This window comes from Megascapheus bottae, chromosome 1 (assembly GCF_031878675.1).
Source record: "Megascapheus bottae isolate mThoBot1 chromosome 1, mThoBot2.hap1, whole genome shotgun sequence".
In the NCBI taxonomy this organism is placed as follows: Eukaryota; Metazoa; Chordata; class Mammalia; order Rodentia; family Geomyidae; genus Megascapheus; species Megascapheus bottae.
In genome coordinates, this window is record NC_143509.1 from 64,511,702 (window position 1) to 64,530,328 (window position 18,627).

The following is an 18,627-nucleotide window of genomic DNA, read 5'->3' on the forward strand; positions in this document are numbered from 1 at the left end:
CCAATGCTTGGCACTTTTTTTTTCTTTAACATGACATGAACTATGAAGTATATGTATAGAATAGGTAAGTATACTTACTTATACACAAGCTCTACTCTTACATCTATCCTATCAGCCATAAGAGATAATAGTATTGTTATTAGAATGAACAACAAAGATTTCTTGGCAGTATGAAAAAAATGTAGATATAGGTAATTACCTGCACTCTTTTCCTGAGCTCTTCAGCTCAAGGTTACCACCCTACTCATTGGGCCACAGCACCACTTTCAGTTTTCTGGTGTTTAATTGGAGATAAGAGTCTCATGGACTTTAGTGCCTGGACTGGCTTTGAACTGCTATCCTCAGACCTTAGCCCCCTGAGTAGCTAGGATTACTGGTTTGAGCCAGTGCACCCAGCTCACCTGCAAACTTACAAAGTATTTCCCTATAATAAATCCAGAATTGTGGATTTATTATAATTACTATAATTTATTATAAGTACTACAATTACACAATTTATTTTTTTTTTCCAGTCCTGGGCTTGGGCTCAGGACTTGAGCACTGTCCCTGGATTTTCTCAAGGCTAGGGCTCTCCCACTTGAGCCACAGCACCACTTCTGGCTTTTTGCTATGTATGTGGTACCGAGGAATCAAACCCGGGTCTTCGTGCATGCTAGGCAAGCACTCTACCACTAGGCCAAACTCCCGGCCCCCATAATTTATTTTTTAAGTCTGATATTTATGTTTTCAAATTTTAAGCTTATTCAGTAGTAGGTTTGCAAAAATCTGCACACTCATGGTCTTAGTTTTTTGTAACGTTCCACTGGAACCTACAGGTTACTATAAGCTCCATGGCATTTAAAACTCACCTTCCCCACAAGCTGTACAATTTCTGCCAGGTCTTCTTCCTCCTGCAGAATTTCCTTTGCTTTGGTCCTGAGAGGAACAAATTCTGTGAAGTGTTTGTCGTAGTACTCATCCAGGGCACGCATGTACTTGCTGTAGCTTATGAGCCAATTGACAGAGGGGAAATGCTTTCGCTGAGCTAGTTTCTTATCTAAGCCCCAGAACACCTGATTAAACAAACAAACAAAATTGGTTTGCTTGAAAAGTTTTAAAAAGTATTGCAGTATATTTGTGGGTCCTACATGTAGAACTTCGAACTTATTCTTTTTTTTCATATATTTTTTATTGTAATTAATAAAAGGGTTACATATATTCACCAGATAGAAGGTACATTGCTTCACGAACATTGATACCCTTTCTCATGTTTTGATCCCCATTTCCCTCCTCCCACCCCCTCCCCTCCTCTTGTTTTCCCCCCTTCCCTATCTGATTTCAAATTACCAAATATACATATATACAATATATCAGATAACAAAGTAAAATACTGTAACAATGTGAGATAACCAAGGGATAGCAAAAGAGATGAGAGATAACAGTACATTAAGGACAACAATCACTCATTATATGGCTTTTGTTTCTATATCCTGGAGGTTCTTTCATTTAGCCTCATCCTATATGGCCTTATATATCTAGGTTTTGCTCTATTGTAAACCTCTGCTAGGAGAGCCCAAGGTTTCTACTGATTATGACAAATGAGGGAAACCATTAAGCCTATATTCCTCTGAGTCTGGCTTACTTCACTTAATATGATTTTTTTCTAAGTCTTTCCATTTCCTTACAAATGGGGCAATGTCATTCTTTCTGACAGCAGCATAGAATTCCATTGTGTATAAATACCATATCTTGTTTATCCACTCACCAACTGAGGGGCATCTGGGTTGGTTCTATACCTTTGCTGTGGTAAATAGTGCTGCAATGAACACTGTTGTGCTAGTGGATTTAGTATGTCCTTGTTTCTGGACGATTGGGTAAATGCCAAGTAGTGGAATTTCTGGGTCATAGCGGAACTCTATGTTTGGTCCTTTGAGGAACTGCTATAATGCTTTCCATAGTGGTAGTGTAGTAGTGATCCCTTCTGGCCACATCCCCTCCAGCATATGTTGTTATTACATTTCTTGATCATGGCCATTCTTTTCAATTTTTTAAATTAACTTTAGTTGTTGTTCAAAAGGGTTTCAATCCAACATGTCAATTCGTGAGTACAATGTATCCTGACACTTACTGGTCAAATGATATATATATATATATATACACACACACACACACATATATACATTATTTTTTTTAGTATATGCCATTTGTGATTTAAATAGAATACAACATTCAGAAATTTTAAATTAAAAATGTAATCCTTATAGGACTCTAGGGATTCACACACAAATAATCAGACTAATAGAGGATACTCTTAGAAGAAAAACACAAAGGTGTAACTTCTCTGAATATTTACAATATTTATCAAAACAAACTCCAGAAAATGGAGACGTGGCTTTTGTTATTGATGTTGATGGTGTTTGTTTCTACTTTGAAAGTTTTTCTGTTAGGCGGAATTTAAGAGGTAGAGTACAGGGGCCGGGAGTTTGGCCTAGTGGTAGAGTGCTTGCCTAGCATGCACGAGGACCCGGGTTCGATTCCTCGGTACTACATACATAAAAAAAAGCCATAAATGGTGCTGAGGCTCAAGTGATAGAGTTCTAACCTTGAGAAAGTCCAGCCCTGAGCTCAAGCCCACGACTGGCAAAAAAAAAGAAAAAAGAAAAAAAAGAGGTAGGGTACAGAAAGGGAGGGAAGAAGGTAAACAAATTCAACCATGCTATTTAGTATCCACTATGTGGAAAATGGCCTGTGTGGGCAGGGAGGGGAAGTGGAAACTGAGGGAAAACAATGGAAGAGGTATTGAACCCCTAAAAAAGAAATGTACTTATCACCTGGCTTATGAAATGGTACCCCTCTAAACACACCTTGATAATAACAATTACTTTTTAAAAATGTAAGTCTCTTGTTTGAGGGTAACACCTATAAATCAAATTCAAATTTTATCTGAATTTTCTTATTGGCTGTCAAATATGATAGCAAAAGGAAACTTGACTATTTTAAGATTATTATAAGAACCAGAAAAAGCTTGCTGAGATGGAGCAGACACTTTAGTATGTAATAAAATACCTCTAAAAGTTCAGATTAAATTCAGCTCTGATCATTAAGGATCAATCCAGGCCAAACATGAACAGATATTTTATGTATACTCAAAATTTTAGCAGTCTGACATTTCATTTGATGCTATTGTAAGTATAGGTAAATATTCTGTCCCACATGAATTATATTTATGTATACACACTAATGAATATATCTTTTTTTTAAGTACAGCTCTACTCAAACATATTTTTTTATTGAAGCTTCTTTTAATGGCCACACTAACTAGCTATCCACTAAACTAATGTCATAAGGAAGCAAATGCATAGGTAGAAACTACATTTCCTAGACTTCATTTCACCTGCGTAGTTAAAAAAGAATGAGTAGAATGATTGTCACTTGAGCCCAAGGTTCAAGGTTCAGTGTTAATGATGTTCCTAAAATATACTTTGCCACTGCCTACTCTCTGGCTATAAAATTAAATATTTCATGATGATTTGACTACTATTAGAACAGCTGGGAAGGCAGATGGAGAAAGGCTCAGAAGATGACAACACAAGGGGGAGACATACCTGAACAATACCAAGAGTAGCAGATGTTACTGGATCAGAAAAATCACCACCAGGTGGAGAAACTCTATAGGAAAATAAATATTAATTTAAAACACTTGGAAAAAGCTTGCATGAGTTTATTTTTAAATTACCTGCTAATATAGGCAGATACTAACACGCTTATGAAAAATACCATATATGAAAGCTAATGAATGTAAATAACCTTAGTTATTTCCTTACTTTTGGTACTGAGATTGAGCATGGGGTATCAAGCATATTAACATTGCATACTGTCAGTAAACTAGCCCTAACTTTTTAATATAATGATTAGAAATAAATGGTTCCTGGAGAGAAAACCCTAACAGAAAAATCTTAAAAGCCAGTACTATGCTAACCAATTAAAAATTTTTATTTTATCATAACATTTTTCCTTGGTAGTACTGGGGTTTGAATTCAGAACTTTGTGCTTATGAGGCAAGTACTCTACCCTTGAGTTAAAGCCTCTCTTTTTAGCTGCCATTAGTTTTATGATAGTGTTTTTTTTTTCCTTTCTTTGGCCTGGGGCTAAGCCTCTTACTTTAATCCTTCTACCTATGCCTCCAAGGCAGCAGGGTATGCACCCCAAACCCAGCAAGGAGAAAAACCACTGGATGTGTTCCAGTATGCAAAGTGAGAAAAAAAAATTGACAATAAGCTAATCAAGTAAATAATGCATAAAAGAAGGAAAAGCTCTAAGAATGAATTATGAGCTTTATGTAGTAAAATCTGCCTTTTCCATGACACAAATCTCACCTTAACATGTCTATAATTTTGTAAGCTATTCCCAAAACATTGTGGCCTGAATTGAAGCTATCAGTGGTGTCTTACTTATGGAACCCATGCGTGCAGAGATGATTCACACACCTTTAAAGAGATTCTTTCCAAGCTTTCTGGGTGACTCTGTAGCCTAACTAGTTCTACTTAAAAACCATTGCTCCCAGATGGAGGTAAATATTTTCTCTTGAGGTAATTTTTTTTCTTTTGAAAAGTGAACTATACCAGTGCAAGCCTATAATTCTATTATTCAGGAGGCAGAAGCAGGAGGATTGCAAGTCCCCGTACAATCTAGGATACATAGCAAGCTCCTATCTTCAGGAAAAAAAAAATTCAGAAAGAAAAGTAAATGGTCTGGATGCTTACGCTCCTACAATGCTGACACTCCCTTCTCTCTCAGGATTTCCAAGACACTTCACTCTGCCTGCTCGCTCATAGAAAGAGGCCAGACGGGCACCGAGATATGCAGGATAGCCACTGTCTAAGAGAGAAAAAAAATTTTAAAGGAGTTCTAAATAAGCCCCTAAAATACTATCAGTTGCTTGTAAGATAAATGATACAAAACTTACCTGCAGGCATTTCAGCTAGGCGACCAGAGATTTCTCTAAGGGCCTCAGCCCATCTAGAGGTAGAGTCAGCCATCATACTGACGTGGTAGCCCATGTCACGGAAATATTCTGATAGTGTAATTCCTAAATTGGGAAAAACGTTACAAGTTACAGTGTGGGCAATCTTTGAAAGATAAAAAGGTTTATCCATAAGAAAACTTGATCCTCTGCTTTTAGATATGGCCATCTAATCTTTAGCTAATGGAATGTGAATAAAAAAAATTTATTCCATGACTATGCAAGTAACACATTCTCCTATACGCTTTCTTCTAGACTACCAAGATATAGAGAATTCCCCAAAGTTACTGAAGCCATGTGTTGAAAGCTTAAGAGACTAGAAGTAGATAGTTGAGTTCCCTGACCACTTGAAATAAACATTGTATTGTAGTGAACAATTACATACTTAGAATTACTTTATGTTATTGCCTGTAATACTCTCACAAGCATTTTAAAAACCAGGAAATATTTACTTGCAAGTCTTTGTTGGAATGGTTAATTAAAATTATACATATATATTCCTTGAGTCCATTCTGTTTATCCAATATATAATTCAGTTCTTCCTTAAATATGTCTCATAGAACACTTAGTTCCACAAGATACTCTGCAAATAAAACTGGAAATTACTTCCAGTTGGATCCCCTTCCTAGTGTCATAATCGATATAGCATGGGACTCTCATAAAGATCCTAGTCCAGTAAAAGGGAATAAAGTACCAATTTGGTCCTAGCACTGGTGGCTCATGCCTATAATCCTAGCTACGCAGAGGCTGAAATCTGAGGGTCACAGTTTGATGCCAGCCTGGGCAGGAAAATCCTTGAGACTCTTATATGTCCAAATAACCACCAGAAAACCAAAAGTGGTGGTGTTGTTCGAAGTGGTGGAGCTCTAGCCTTGAGCAAAAAGAGCTCAGGAACAGTACCCAGGCCCTGAGTTCAAGCCCTACAACCACCCTCAACAATAGCAAAAAAGCAGCAATTTGGCTCAGTGTATTCCAAATTGTTTGACACCACAACCTTTCAGAACTAACATTTTACATATATCTCTTGGAACACACTAGTTTAAAGAAGCATTTCTATAGCTATCAATATAGTTCTATTGTTTTCAAGCTAGTTGTTCCCAGCTCTTTCAATGACATTATGAAAAATTATTTTTAAAATATATATTTTATATTATATTCATAAGGATATACACGCGCAATTTTAAGAAAATGAAGGTCATTAATTCAGGTAAATCATAAGTTGCCCAGTGCTTCTCTATCTCTTTGAATTTTACCTAAAGTTACCTGTGTGTCTGCAAGCATGTGCGTGCACATATACACATGAAGTTGCTACTTATACAAATGTGTATATATAATCATGATAATTCAAATTCCTGAAACAAGAGAAGTCTTAGATTCAGCTACAGTTAATATGTGAAAACAGCCACTGAGCAGAGCTTATATAATAATGTAAGAAATGGGAGAGTCAAGCATTTTCCCTTTATCAAGATAGCTACCACAAATGAAAAGGAGAAATAGGGGGTATGGTAAGAATGTATCAGGAATTCAATTCAGTGTATATCCCACAAAATTAGGAAAAATAAGGGAAGGGGTAAGTTGGAAGACATAGGTATGAATGTTGAAAGGGGGACATTGATCAAGATACACTGCATTCATAAACTGCTTTGTAGATAGTTTTTCAGACAACTACTTAAAAATTAAAAAAATAATAAAAAGTTAAGGGGTGGCCCACGCCTGTAATCTTAGCTACATAGGAGGCTGAGATCTGAGGATCTCAGTTCAAAGCCAGCCTGGGCATGAAAATCTATGAGACTACCTCCAACTAACCACCAGAAAAACAGAAGTGATGCTGTGGTTCAAGTGGTAGAGCACAAGCTTTGAGCCAGCCCTCAGGCCCAAAGTTACAAGGCCCATAACTGACATAAATAAGTAAATAAGTAAGTAAATAAATAAATTTAAAAAGTCTACTTTTTCTTTCCTTAAACCAGAACTTTAATGAAAGCTACTATAGGCTCACAAAACTTATAATATCTTCAGTTAAATAAGAGTTGGGGAACAAACTGAGAAAAATGCAAGACAAATACCAAATCACATCAGGTGCCACAGAAGGATGTGTCTTTCGTTCTTGGCATTCATATCCTTGTACAATGCTACTGTAAGTACAGTGAATTAAAATGGAGACTAGTAGCAAAAAAACATGCCAATACTGGAATCTGAATGTAGACTTATGAAATTGCATGCACCTGGAATCAAGTAGAAATGTGTATGTAAAAATAAGCCTAGTGGGGGCCGGGAGTTTGGCCTAGTAGTAGAGTGCTTGCCTAGCATGCACAAAAACATGGGTCCAATTCCTTGGTACCACATACACAGAAAAAAGCTGGAAGTGGTGCTGAGGCTCAAGTGGTAGGGCTCAAGCCTTGAGAAAGTCCAAGGACAGTGCTCAGAACCTGAGCTCAAGCCCAGGACTGACAAAATAATAATAATAATAAAGATGTACTGGTAAAGATGCAGAGAAATACATATACACAGTTATCTGTGTTAACAGTTCACAAGAATCTGAATCAACATTCACAGGAATTTCAGTTTTAAGAAATTATAAAAATGTATAAAGTACAAATCACACAGAGGTGTAAACAACATGCATAAGAATGTTTTAATTGTGACAGCAAAAAACTAGGATTTAAGCATCTACCAAAATAACTTTTGGTTAAACAAACTAGGATCTATCCATATACTGTGCAGTTACTTGAAAGAATAAGGTAAATTTTCGACCTTGAATATGGTAGATCATTAGAGCACTTTCATCTTTTCATAGAAGTTATTCTCTAACAAAGAGAACAAGAAACATAGAAATCTAAGCTCATTTGTCAAAAACTATGAAATAACTGGGTGTAGCTGGTACATACTGTTAATCTGAGACAGAAGCAGGAAGGTTCTAAATTGTCTGCATAGACTCTGTCTCAAAAACCCAACAAAAGAAAAAAACAAAAACTGAAGGACACATTTAGCTTCACAACAAAATAATGAAGAAAGCCACTTAAATGATGAAAACCAAGCAAGAGTAAGGAGAAACACTAAGAATTTGTCTGAGGTTGTAAAACTCAGGCATCTGCAAGCTAAGAGACACATCCCATGAACAAAACCAAGAATCCTTTGTTTGGAACACTGGAAAGAACTTGATGGCTAGCAGTAGGAGTTCCTTGGACACAAATCTGGCACCTGGAGGAATGGGAAGATGGAGGTGAACAAAATACAAGTAGGCACTCCCTATTTTTAATACATAAAATGTGGGTGAGGTAAAGAGAAAGAATTCATTATGAATGGCCTTACATTTACTGATTTATGTCAGCAACAAAGAATGTCGTAACAAATATCAGAGGTTACACCATCAAGAATTTCTGCTACCATATACAGTCATAAACAGCCCCTCTATCTTCAATAAAGATGAGTAATAGTAATAAAAAAAAATCTCAGTATAGGATATCAAACAAATACTAAACAAGAAAAAAAAGAAAGAAAGGATTAAAATGATGGGGGAAGAACCACCTCAAAGATCAGATGAAAATTGTGGCCACAGTTAATTTTAAAAAGAAAACCTAGAGTTGAATGTGATGTTACACACCCCAACACTATCACAAAAAGGCTAGGGTAAAAGGCCTGACACAGCAAAGCTGTGTCTTAATAACAACAACAATAATGACAACCACCATCACCTTTTAATAATGTATCCTACTGTAAGATAAAATCTCAAGGAATATCTAGCAGGATGTGGAGAGACTTTTTCTAAGTACAATTCAATAAAGGGCCAGAAAAAATTAAGTTATTACAAAAATGAAGACATCATGGGCCGGGAGTTTGGCCTAGTGGTTAAAGTGCTTGCCTAGCATGTGCGAAGACCCGGGTTCAATTCCTTGGTACCACATACATACAAAAAAGCTGGAAGTGGTGCTGAGGCTCAAGTGGTAGAGCTCTAGCCTTGAGAAAGTCCAAGGACAGTGCTCAGGCCCTGAGCTCAAGCCCAGGACTGGCAAAAAAAAAAAATGAAGACATCATTAGAGGCACCACAGGAATAAATACCAAAAGTACAAAAGTCAAAAGGATTGAAGACGAAAGATACATTTGTAAAACAAGTAAAGGAGATCCTTGTTGTATGTCTTTTTGGCAGTTTAAAACGACAGCTAGAAGTTGAGTGCTGGTGGCTCACAACTATAATCTTAGCTACTCAGGAGGCTGAGATCTGAGGATTAGAGCTTGAAGACAGTCTGGGCCAAAAAGTCTATGAGACTATTATCTCTAATTAATTACCAGAAAACCCACAAGTGGAGCTGAGGCTCAAAGTGGTAGAGTTCTAGCCTTGAACAGAAAAGCTCAGGGATAGGCCCTGAGTTCAAGCTCCATAAACCAAACACAAAATAAAAGGTAAAACAATGGAAAAATATCTGATGAAGGAAAAGGTAGACAGTATTGCATTTTATGATCATTAAGAAGATTGAGACAGCTTTATAAATATGCTCCTGTATTTGAAAGATAAATATTTCTTAAAAGCTAGGAGTGTGATTGTATGGAAATACATGTAAGTGAAAAAGAGAAGTTCTTCAAAAAAGGATAATTTGGTGCTGGTGTTACTACTAAGAGCAAGTATTAGGCCGAGCACGGTAGCTCATACCTGTAATCCTAGCTACTCAGGAGGCTGAGATCTGAGGATGGAGGTTCAAAGCCAGTGTGGGCACTAAAATTTTCTGTGAAACTCATCTCCAATTAATCACCAGAAAACTGGAAGTGGTGCTGTGGCTCAATGCGCAAGGCGGTAGCCTTAGGATGATGAGCTCAGAGACAACACCCAGGCCCAGAGTTCAAGTCCCACAACTGACAAAAAAAAAAGAAAAAAAACAAAACAAAACAGGCATTACCCACTTACCAGTATAAATAGAGGCTTCTCTAGCAGCAACAGGCATGTTGGAGGTATTAGCCACCAATGCTGTCCTCTTCATGATGGACTCCACCTTCCCATCAACCTCCATAGTGAGCTACGGGTAAAGAAATGCAATAGTTATCCTCTACTTTCTACATGCAGCAGTCTAGTTCTCCCCTCTTTTGTTTTTTAACACCTTGACATATTTAATTCCTCTATTTTGTATTCACAAAACAATACTTCCCATCACTCTAAACTCCCATCCCTGCTCTACAGTACTATCATTAAAGAAATTTGTTCTTTCATAAAAAAGAAAATATTAGCCAGGTGCTCACACCTGTAATCCTAGCTACTTCAGGAGGTTTAGATCTAAGGATCGCAGTTCAAAGCCAGATGGGGCACGAAAATCTGTGAGACTCTTATTTCCAATTAACTACCAGAAAATTGGAAGTGGCACTGTGGCTCAAAGTGCAGAGCACTAGTCTTAAGCTGAAGAGGTCAGGGACAGGACCCCAGGACCTGGTTCAAGCCTTGTAACTGGCAAAAAAAAAAAAAAAAATTACTATAGTAACCTGGCAGATCACAAAACCTATATGATGTTCACATGCACAAATGTTTTGTCTGCATTATCTTTCTTCCAGTAAATGAAAGCGGTAAGATACACTAAAAAAAAATCTTTCAAATGTTTGACTTTAAAAAATTCAAATTTCAGCCAGGCCCATGCCCAGCTACTTAGGAGGATGAGATCTGAGGATCACCGTTCAAAGCAAGCCCAGGCACTAAAGTCTGTGAGACTCTCATCTCCAAATAACCACTAGAAAACTGGAAGTAGTGCAGTGGCTCAAGGAGTAGGGAGATAGCCTTGAGATGAAAAGCTCAGGGACAATGCCCAGGCCCAGAGTTCAAGGCCCATGACCAACTATAAAGAAATTAAAATTTCTTTCACTGTTTATATATAAACTGATCATAAATATCTCAAAAAAGACCCTTGAGTAATGAGAGCATTTCTCTGGACACAACACAAACATTTAATTTTCAATGAAGGATGATAAGTGGTATAGAATTTCATTCAAAGCTTTCTACACACAGACCTCTGGGAAGTCCCGGAGCACTTCAGACATCTCATTTCCTCTTTCACCACATCCCACATAAATGATCACATCACTATTGGAATACTTGGACAGAGACTGTGATATCACTGTTTTTCCACAGCCAAAAGCCCCAGGAATTGCAGTAGTTCCTCCCTGTACACACCTGAACAAAGACAAAAAAGTGTGGATTACTGTACATGCCAGTAAGTACGATATTAAGTAGATACATGATACACACACACACACACACACACACACACACACACGCACAGTATGAGTTAAGACTGCTGGCAGCATACATAGCCTAGCTGATTTCAGAAATTATCAATTTATAATAATGCCAACCTACTAATTCTAGGACAACGTAAGAAAAGCTGCCATAAATATCATTCTGGAAATGTTATTTTCAGAAATTTTATACATAATGCTTTCTGTTTACCTTTGTGGAGAAGTGACTATTTTAGCAATAAATAAACACACATTTTACTATTACTATGCAAATACAACATATTATAGTATTAAATGCATCAAACATCTACCTATAAAGATAATGAAACAATAAACGCATAAGATAACTGGGGGAACTTTAAGAAACTTATCAAACTTACGGGAAAAGGGCATCAAGGACTCTCTGGCCAGTCAGCAAAGGATGATTGGCTGGCAGCTTCTCAGTGACAGGCCGAACCTGACGAACAGGCCACACTTGGACCATACTGAACTTCTCTCTCACGTCTTCAAACTCAAGCTCCAAGACAACATCCTATACATCATAGAGAGATTTTAAGTATGATTGAATTTGTGCTTATTTCATCCTCCAAAAATTAAGAACCTCAGATTCCACTTGGGGATATAAATGTGGTACACAGATGTAAAAATGAAGAATTATTCCTCTTAATGTGAATTTGTATGGTCCTATTTTTTTTTAAAAAAAAAACGAACTGAGGGGGAGGGAAACGGGTACCAAGACATGTGAAAGGGTATCAATGTATGTGAATTAATGCACCTTCTATCTGGCAAATATCATGTAACCCTTTTACTAATTACAATTAAAAAAATAAAAAAAATTAAAAAAAAAACAAAAAAAAAACGAACTGAGCTTGTAGTCCTAGCTACTCAGAAGGCTGGGATATGAAGATTGAGATTCAAAGCAGAAAAGTCCTAGAGAATTAATCTCTTCAACTAACAAAGTTCTGGACTGAATGAGTTGCTCAAGCATGAGCATTATCTGCAAGAAGAAAGCTAAGCAAGAGCCCAAGATTCTGAGCTCAAGTGCTGGTACTAACACACATAAAATTAGTAGGCTAGTTTATATTTAAATCAAATCTTTACAAAAGCAAAAAGGTCAAGGCTGGGAGTTTGGTCTACTGGTAGAGTGCTTGCCTAGCATGCATGAAGACCTGGGTTTGATTCCTTGGTACCCCACACATAGAAAAAGCTGGGAGTGGTGTTATGGCTCAACTGGCAAAGCTTTAGCCTTGAGAAAGCAAAATGACAATGCCCAGGCTATGAGTTCAAGCCCCAGGACTGGCCAAAAAAAAAAAGAGAGAGGGAAAAGCAAAAGGGTCAAAATATGATACCATCTGAGAGCATTGAGATGGTTTCAACTACTCAACTATTCAACTTCAAAGCTTAAGGCTCCTTAAAAATCTGCGATTCTTTGACACATGAATTTTAATTGCATTTATACTCATGCAAATATGTTGTTACTCAAAAACCATATATCAAATATCAATTCTTTATCTCTCTAAGAAATTGGCAAACTAGGATATATAAACAGGGCAACTGTGGGGGATAAAAGAAAAATGATACTTACAGAGGCATCATAATGCCCAGGCGGAGCAATGTAAGTGACAGTTCCTCTGTTTCTTGGGGGTAACATAATTTTGTGTTTGATAAGTGAATTCTCATCAACAAATCCATAAATATCTCCACCAGTGATATGACTACCAACCTAGAGAATAAATACATTTACTGTTTAATGTTCAATAAATGTCAAGCAGACAAGCTTATTTCCACATCTCAATTCATTGTCATTAGTTCTATAATCACATTATAGTACATAAGCAGAAGTTTTATGCTTTTAGTCTATTTTATTTGAACCAAGAGCATGAAAAAATTTATTTAATATTTATTTCACATTTCTTCAACAGCTTTAGTTACAGACATACCCGTAGATTCTTGCAGGGTGTAAATTCCCATTTGATATCTCTGCTAAGGGCAGATACATTTACTCCTCTGGGGATGTAGATACTTTGGGTCTGACTACTGATATCGGACAAAGGTCTCTGAATACCATCAAAAATGGCTCCCATAATTCCAGGACCAAGCTCTACTGACAGAGGTTTACCAGTACGGAGTACAGGGTCTCCAACAGACACACCAGCTAGAAACAGTAGTTGAGGAAAACTTGTAATAAACTTCAAAGATACTGTACTATTAACAGGAAGTAGAAGTTTAAAAAGGAAATGACATTTAGGGAGTTAAAACAAAAATTTCCAAATCTTCTCATTTCATAGCACCTTTTAAATTTTAGTAATATTTTCAGTGTCTTAGGATGAGACGACTAATAATTTTTAAAAAATTATACCTAAACAATATAATATACTCTAACAAGTGAATAAACAGAAGCAGAAAATGTATAAACTTCAAAACAAAACAGGATATGAATGCCGGGCACAATGGCTCATGCCTGTAATCCTAGCAACTCAGAAGTCTGAAATCTGAGGATCTCAGTTCAAAGCCAGCCCCAGCCTGGGCACTAAAGACCATGAGACTCCTATCTCCAATTAATCACCAGAAAACCAGAAGTGGTACTGTGGCTCAAAGGGTAGGGCAGTAGCCTTGAGCTGAAGAGCTCAGAGCCCAGGCTCAGAGTTCAAGCCCCATGATCAACAACAACAAAAAAATATTTATTTCTGTTCTAAATAACTGTATTTCTTATGAACATTATTATTACACGCACTATATAACATTCAAACCTTACAATCAGATTGGAACTCCATTCCACATTGGTTTTTACCTATGTGCTTTTTAGTAACTACCAAAACACAGCTTTACAAAGACAGGACACCATTGTAATTAAACTGTTCATTATCTTGAGCTAGAAGTTCACGTAGCGTCTGACAAACCAGCTAATTAATATTCCTCGGTTGACCTCAAAAATTTCAAACATCCTAGGCACCACATGAGTTAATTACCCAGAGTGCCTTTTCATATTCTTGGAACCACAGAGAGCTAAAACCAGAGGCCCAAACCTCACAATGTTTCACCATTTCTAACACACTACTGAAAAATTCCAAGACTCCAAAAAGTGAAAGTATTATCTGGACAAACAAAATCTTAAGAACTAAGGATGTACTTTTTTTTTTTTTTTGTGGGTCATGGGGCTTGAACTAGGCCTGGGCAATGTCCCTGAGCAATTTCTTCAGCTCAAGGCTACTGCCCTACCCACCCTGTTTTTTCTAGAGGTTAATTGGAGATAAGAGTCTCAGGTCTTTTTGTGCCTGGGCTGACTTTGAACCTTAATCCTCAGATCTCAGCCTCTTGAGTAGATACAAATACACCCACCTGGCCTAGGGAAGTACCTTTGAAAAGGGAACTGAATATAACCTTATGAAAAACAGGCGTGGGGGCCGGGTATTTGGCCTACCGGTAGAGTGCTTGCCTAACATGCAGGAAGATCCGGGTTCAAGTCCTTGGTACCACACACATAGAAAAGCCGGAAGTGGTACTGTGGCTCAAGTGGTAGAGCACAAGCCTTGAGGAAAGCCCAAGGACAGTGCTCAGGCCGAGTTCAGCCCCTAGGACTGGCAACTACCCCTACCCAAACAAATGGGAGAGGCTGGGAGTGTGGCCTAGTGGCAGAGTGCTTAGCTAGCATTCACAAAGCCCTAGGTTCCATTCTTTGGCACTACATTCAAAGAAAAAACAGGAAGTGGTGCTGTGGCGCAAGTGGTAGAGCACAAGCCTTGAGAAAGCTCAAGGAGAGTGCCCAGGCCCTGAGTTCAAGCCCCAGGACTGGCAAAATAAAATAAAATAAAAAGCATGGTGAATTCATTATGTCCTCTAGTATTTGTTGAATATAAGAACCATTATTATTGAAAGCAATTTAATAATAACTGTCAAAAATTAAAAATGAATAAATCTTTTTCTAGGAATAAAATTTATGCGAACTCACATCAATTACACTGCAGCACTATTAATAACAGCAAAATATTATATTAATCAAAATTTCTATCATTAAGAAATTATTACAATTATAGTAGACCCATGAAGGAATTCTATTTAGCTATAAAAGAAGAGCTCTGAGAAACTGCTCTAGAAAAGATACCTGATACTGATAATGAAATTTTAAAATCTACAATAAAGTTTGAAGAACTTTTCAGTAAACACTCTTACTCTACTGTCTAGATTTTGTCATTAAAATTTAACAATATTTGATCACTTTTTCCACTTTTAAGTGGAAAAAAATAAAGAAGGAAACAGTGCATATTGTATTCTATCTTGTGGGGTGGGGAGGTGACAGATAACAATAAAAAGGAAGTGAAAAAAGTAGCTCAGTGTGTGAGCTTCTGTGTGTGTCTTGAGAGAGAAAAAAATTAGGTCAATGAAGACAATAAAGGTAGGGAGGATTGCTGTTACGTATGTCTGCATTTATTTCAAATCATGAAAATGATAGATTAAATATAGGCTAGGGGTATATCTCATAGGTAAAAGATATACTTAGCCCTGGTTTGCTCAACCACTAGAATCTCTGAAAACAAAAATAAAAGGTAAATGCAATAGGATTAAATAACAAATAAATGAAATTGGCTGGGAGTGTAGCCTACTGTTAACAGTGTTCTATGAGTATGAGAGCCCTGGGTTCAATTCCTGGTTACCACATACACAGAAGTGGTGCTGTGGCTCAACTGGCAGAGCACTAGCCTTGAGCAAAAAGTGTTCAAGGGGCCGGGAGTTTGGCCTAGTGGTTAAAGTGCTTGCCTAGCATGCATGAAGACCCGGGTTCGATTCCTTGGTACCACATACATAGAAAAAAGCTGGAAGTGGTGCTGACCCTCAAGTGGTAGAGCTCTAGCCTTGAGAAAGTCCAAGGACAGTGCTCAGGCCCTGAGCTCAAGCCCAGGACTGGCAAACAAAAAAAAAAAAGTGTTCAAGGTCAGTGCCCAGGCCCTGTGCTCAAGCCCCAGGACTGGTGACAGTAAAAGATAAAAAATAAATAAAAAATAAATGAAATGAAGTTAAACAAAAGAAAAAATCCTTTTTGGTTAGCCTGGTTTCATGCCTACAAAAATTCTGGGTTTTGTTGTTGTTTCTGTCTTTTTAAATTCCTTTGTTGCACTGAGTTTGAACCCAAAGCCACTCCACTAACTGTTCTATCAGGTCCCCAGCCCTTACCTAATTTTTTTTTTTTGTAAATAATTTTAGCAACAGGGGAAACAACTACCTGTAACGATGCTTTTTAAATTTTGCTTTTGTTCTTTAGAGTTCTTGTGGTGATAGGGATCCAGAGTCTGTGCATCCAGACAAGTATTCTACCACTGAGCTATAGCCTCAGTACATGTATACATTTTAGAATGGCAAAGGGTTGCAAAATAAAATTTGATTCAATACTCCAAGAATACTGATCTTGAGAATCAACCTAAGTGAAAAAAATACACACGAGGGCCAGGAGTTTGGCCTAGTGGTAGAGTGCTTGCCTAGCATGCACGAAGACCTGGGTTCAATTCCTTTGTACCACATACATAGAAAAAAGCCGGAAGTGGCTCTGAGGCTCAAATGGTAGAGCTCTAGCCTTGACAAAGTCCAAGGACAGGGCTCAGGCACTGAGCTCAAGCCCAGGACTGGCAAAAAAAAAAAAAAAAATACATGAATGTCCAAAAAAGAGATTCTTCTTCACAAGGCTTAACTCTTATCTCTGTATTTCTTACAGAAAATTGGAAATAGGAATTATGTTTAAGACCCAACTGTATGGCAAACAAACAATAAGGATTTCCTACTGCTAAAACTGTAATATAGCATGCTATCTGGTGCTACTCAATAGAAAAGAGAACTACTGATTGATTTAACTATAGCTTAATTATTTTAAACAGAAATTATGATTGGGGAATTTTAAGAACACAAATCAACAGTTATTCCATTTGTTTTCTTCTACAATATGCATCTTTCTAGGAAAAAAATTAATTGAACCCCCTGAGGTTTGTGAACCACTGAAATACTGAAAGCAATGAAAGTTCAGAGCATCAGTGTTTTCCCTCTTTTCTTTAATATATCCCTATATAAACTGGAATTCTTCATGACATCAAAACTTCAAGGTTCTAATATCATTAGTGAATGATGCTTCTACCTCTGGCTTAAAATCCTTAAATTTTCTCATATAGAAAGTGGCAGGAAAATTTACAACAAAAGGATACATGTTTCTTCATACACTTGAATAGTAGCCATGTCACCTTCCAGTCGAATAATCTCTCCAACCAATTCGCAGTGGCCCACTCTTACCAACTCATACATGGCTGCACCTGCCATGTTACAGGCTGTAACCACTGGAGGGAAAAAAGAATTTGGATGACATATGACTCTCCCACTGTGTGATAATTTTAGATAATTTTAAATATCCAATAAATCAAAGAATGTGCCCTGGCTGGGAATGTGGCACAGTGGTAGAATGCTTCCCTAACATGCACAAAGCTCTGGGTTTGATTCCTCAGTACTACATATACAGAAAAAGCTGGAAAGTGGCACTGTGGCTCAGCCTTGAGCAAAAGAAGTTCAGGACCTGTGCCCAGAGTTCAAGCCCCAGAATCAGCAAAAAGAAAAGAAAACGAATCAAAACCGGTAAAATATATAGCCTTTTAGTACTAACCAATGAGCTCGAGCTTTTTTTTTTTTTTTGTCAGTCCTGGGCTTTTAGCTCAGGGCCTGAGCACAATTGTTGGGCTTTCTTAAGGCTAGAGCTCTACCACTTGAGCCACAGCACCACTTCCAGCTTTTTCTATGTATGTGGTACCCAGGAATCAAGGCTTTTACTATGTATGTGGTACCAAGGAATCAAACCCGGGTCTTCATGCATGCTTGGCAAGCACTCTACACTAAGCCAACTCCTGGCCCCAGCTCAAGCTTTAACAGTAATACTAGGAGGGGGTAAAAAGGACACAAGGTTTGCATTTAGATAAATACTAGAAACTGGCACCACCTTCACTGTGACTAGAGCAGAAAAAAAGATTCATAGAAATACAAAAGAAAAAATAAATTTTCACAGAGTGAGCAGTAACAAATCAATGAGCAGGTTTTACCTATGGAGACTAAGCATTACATTTTGCAGTAAGGGCACTCATAACCCAGTGAACATTGAAATGAAATTTATCACTCAAAACAGTACACAATGGTATAGTTAAAACAATGAAAAGAAAGTTTAAAACTGCTTTCTGTAATACTTTTCTTCACAGGCAGTTAGTTATGTGATACCTGAAAAAACCATTCCAATAGAATTATAACCGAAACAACATTAGCTGTTATCACTAAGAAATGCTTTGAAGAGGGGGAGGGAAATGGGGACCAAGACATGTGAAAGGGTATCAATGTATGTGAATTAATGCACCTTCTATCTGGCAAATATCATGTAACCCTTCTATTAATTACAAAAA

The 18,627-nt window shown here is 37.4% G+C and overlaps 1 protein-coding gene across 5 annotated transcripts in view; it reads right to left on the reverse strand.

The window, feature by feature from the left end:
* The window catches only part of Atp6v1a (ATPase H+ transporting V1 subunit A), a 39,203-nt gene that overhangs the window by 7,519 nt on the left and 13,057 nt on the right, over positions 1–18,627 (reverse strand). For all 5 annotated transcript variants that reach the window (XM_090346216.1, XM_090346223.1, XM_090346250.1 and 2 more), the window contains 10 exons: positions 17,398–17,526; positions 13,153–13,367; positions 12,798–12,935; positions 11,593–11,744; positions 10,985–11,147; positions 9,900–10,008; positions 4,946–5,068; positions 4,743–4,857; positions 3,585–3,648; positions 849–1,052 (listed from right to left, as the gene is read on the reverse strand). In XM_090346216.1, coding sequence (XP_090202342.1) covers positions 849–1,052; positions 3,585–3,648; positions 4,743–4,857; positions 4,946–5,068; positions 9,900–10,008; positions 10,985–11,147; positions 11,593–11,744; positions 12,798–12,935; positions 13,153–13,367; positions 17,398–17,526 — 1,412 coding nt within the window. The remainder of the gene's footprint in view (positions 1–848; positions 1,053–3,584; positions 3,649–4,742; positions 4,858–4,945; positions 5,069–9,899; positions 10,009–10,984; positions 11,148–11,592; positions 11,745–12,797; positions 12,936–13,152; positions 13,368–17,397; positions 17,527–18,627) is intronic.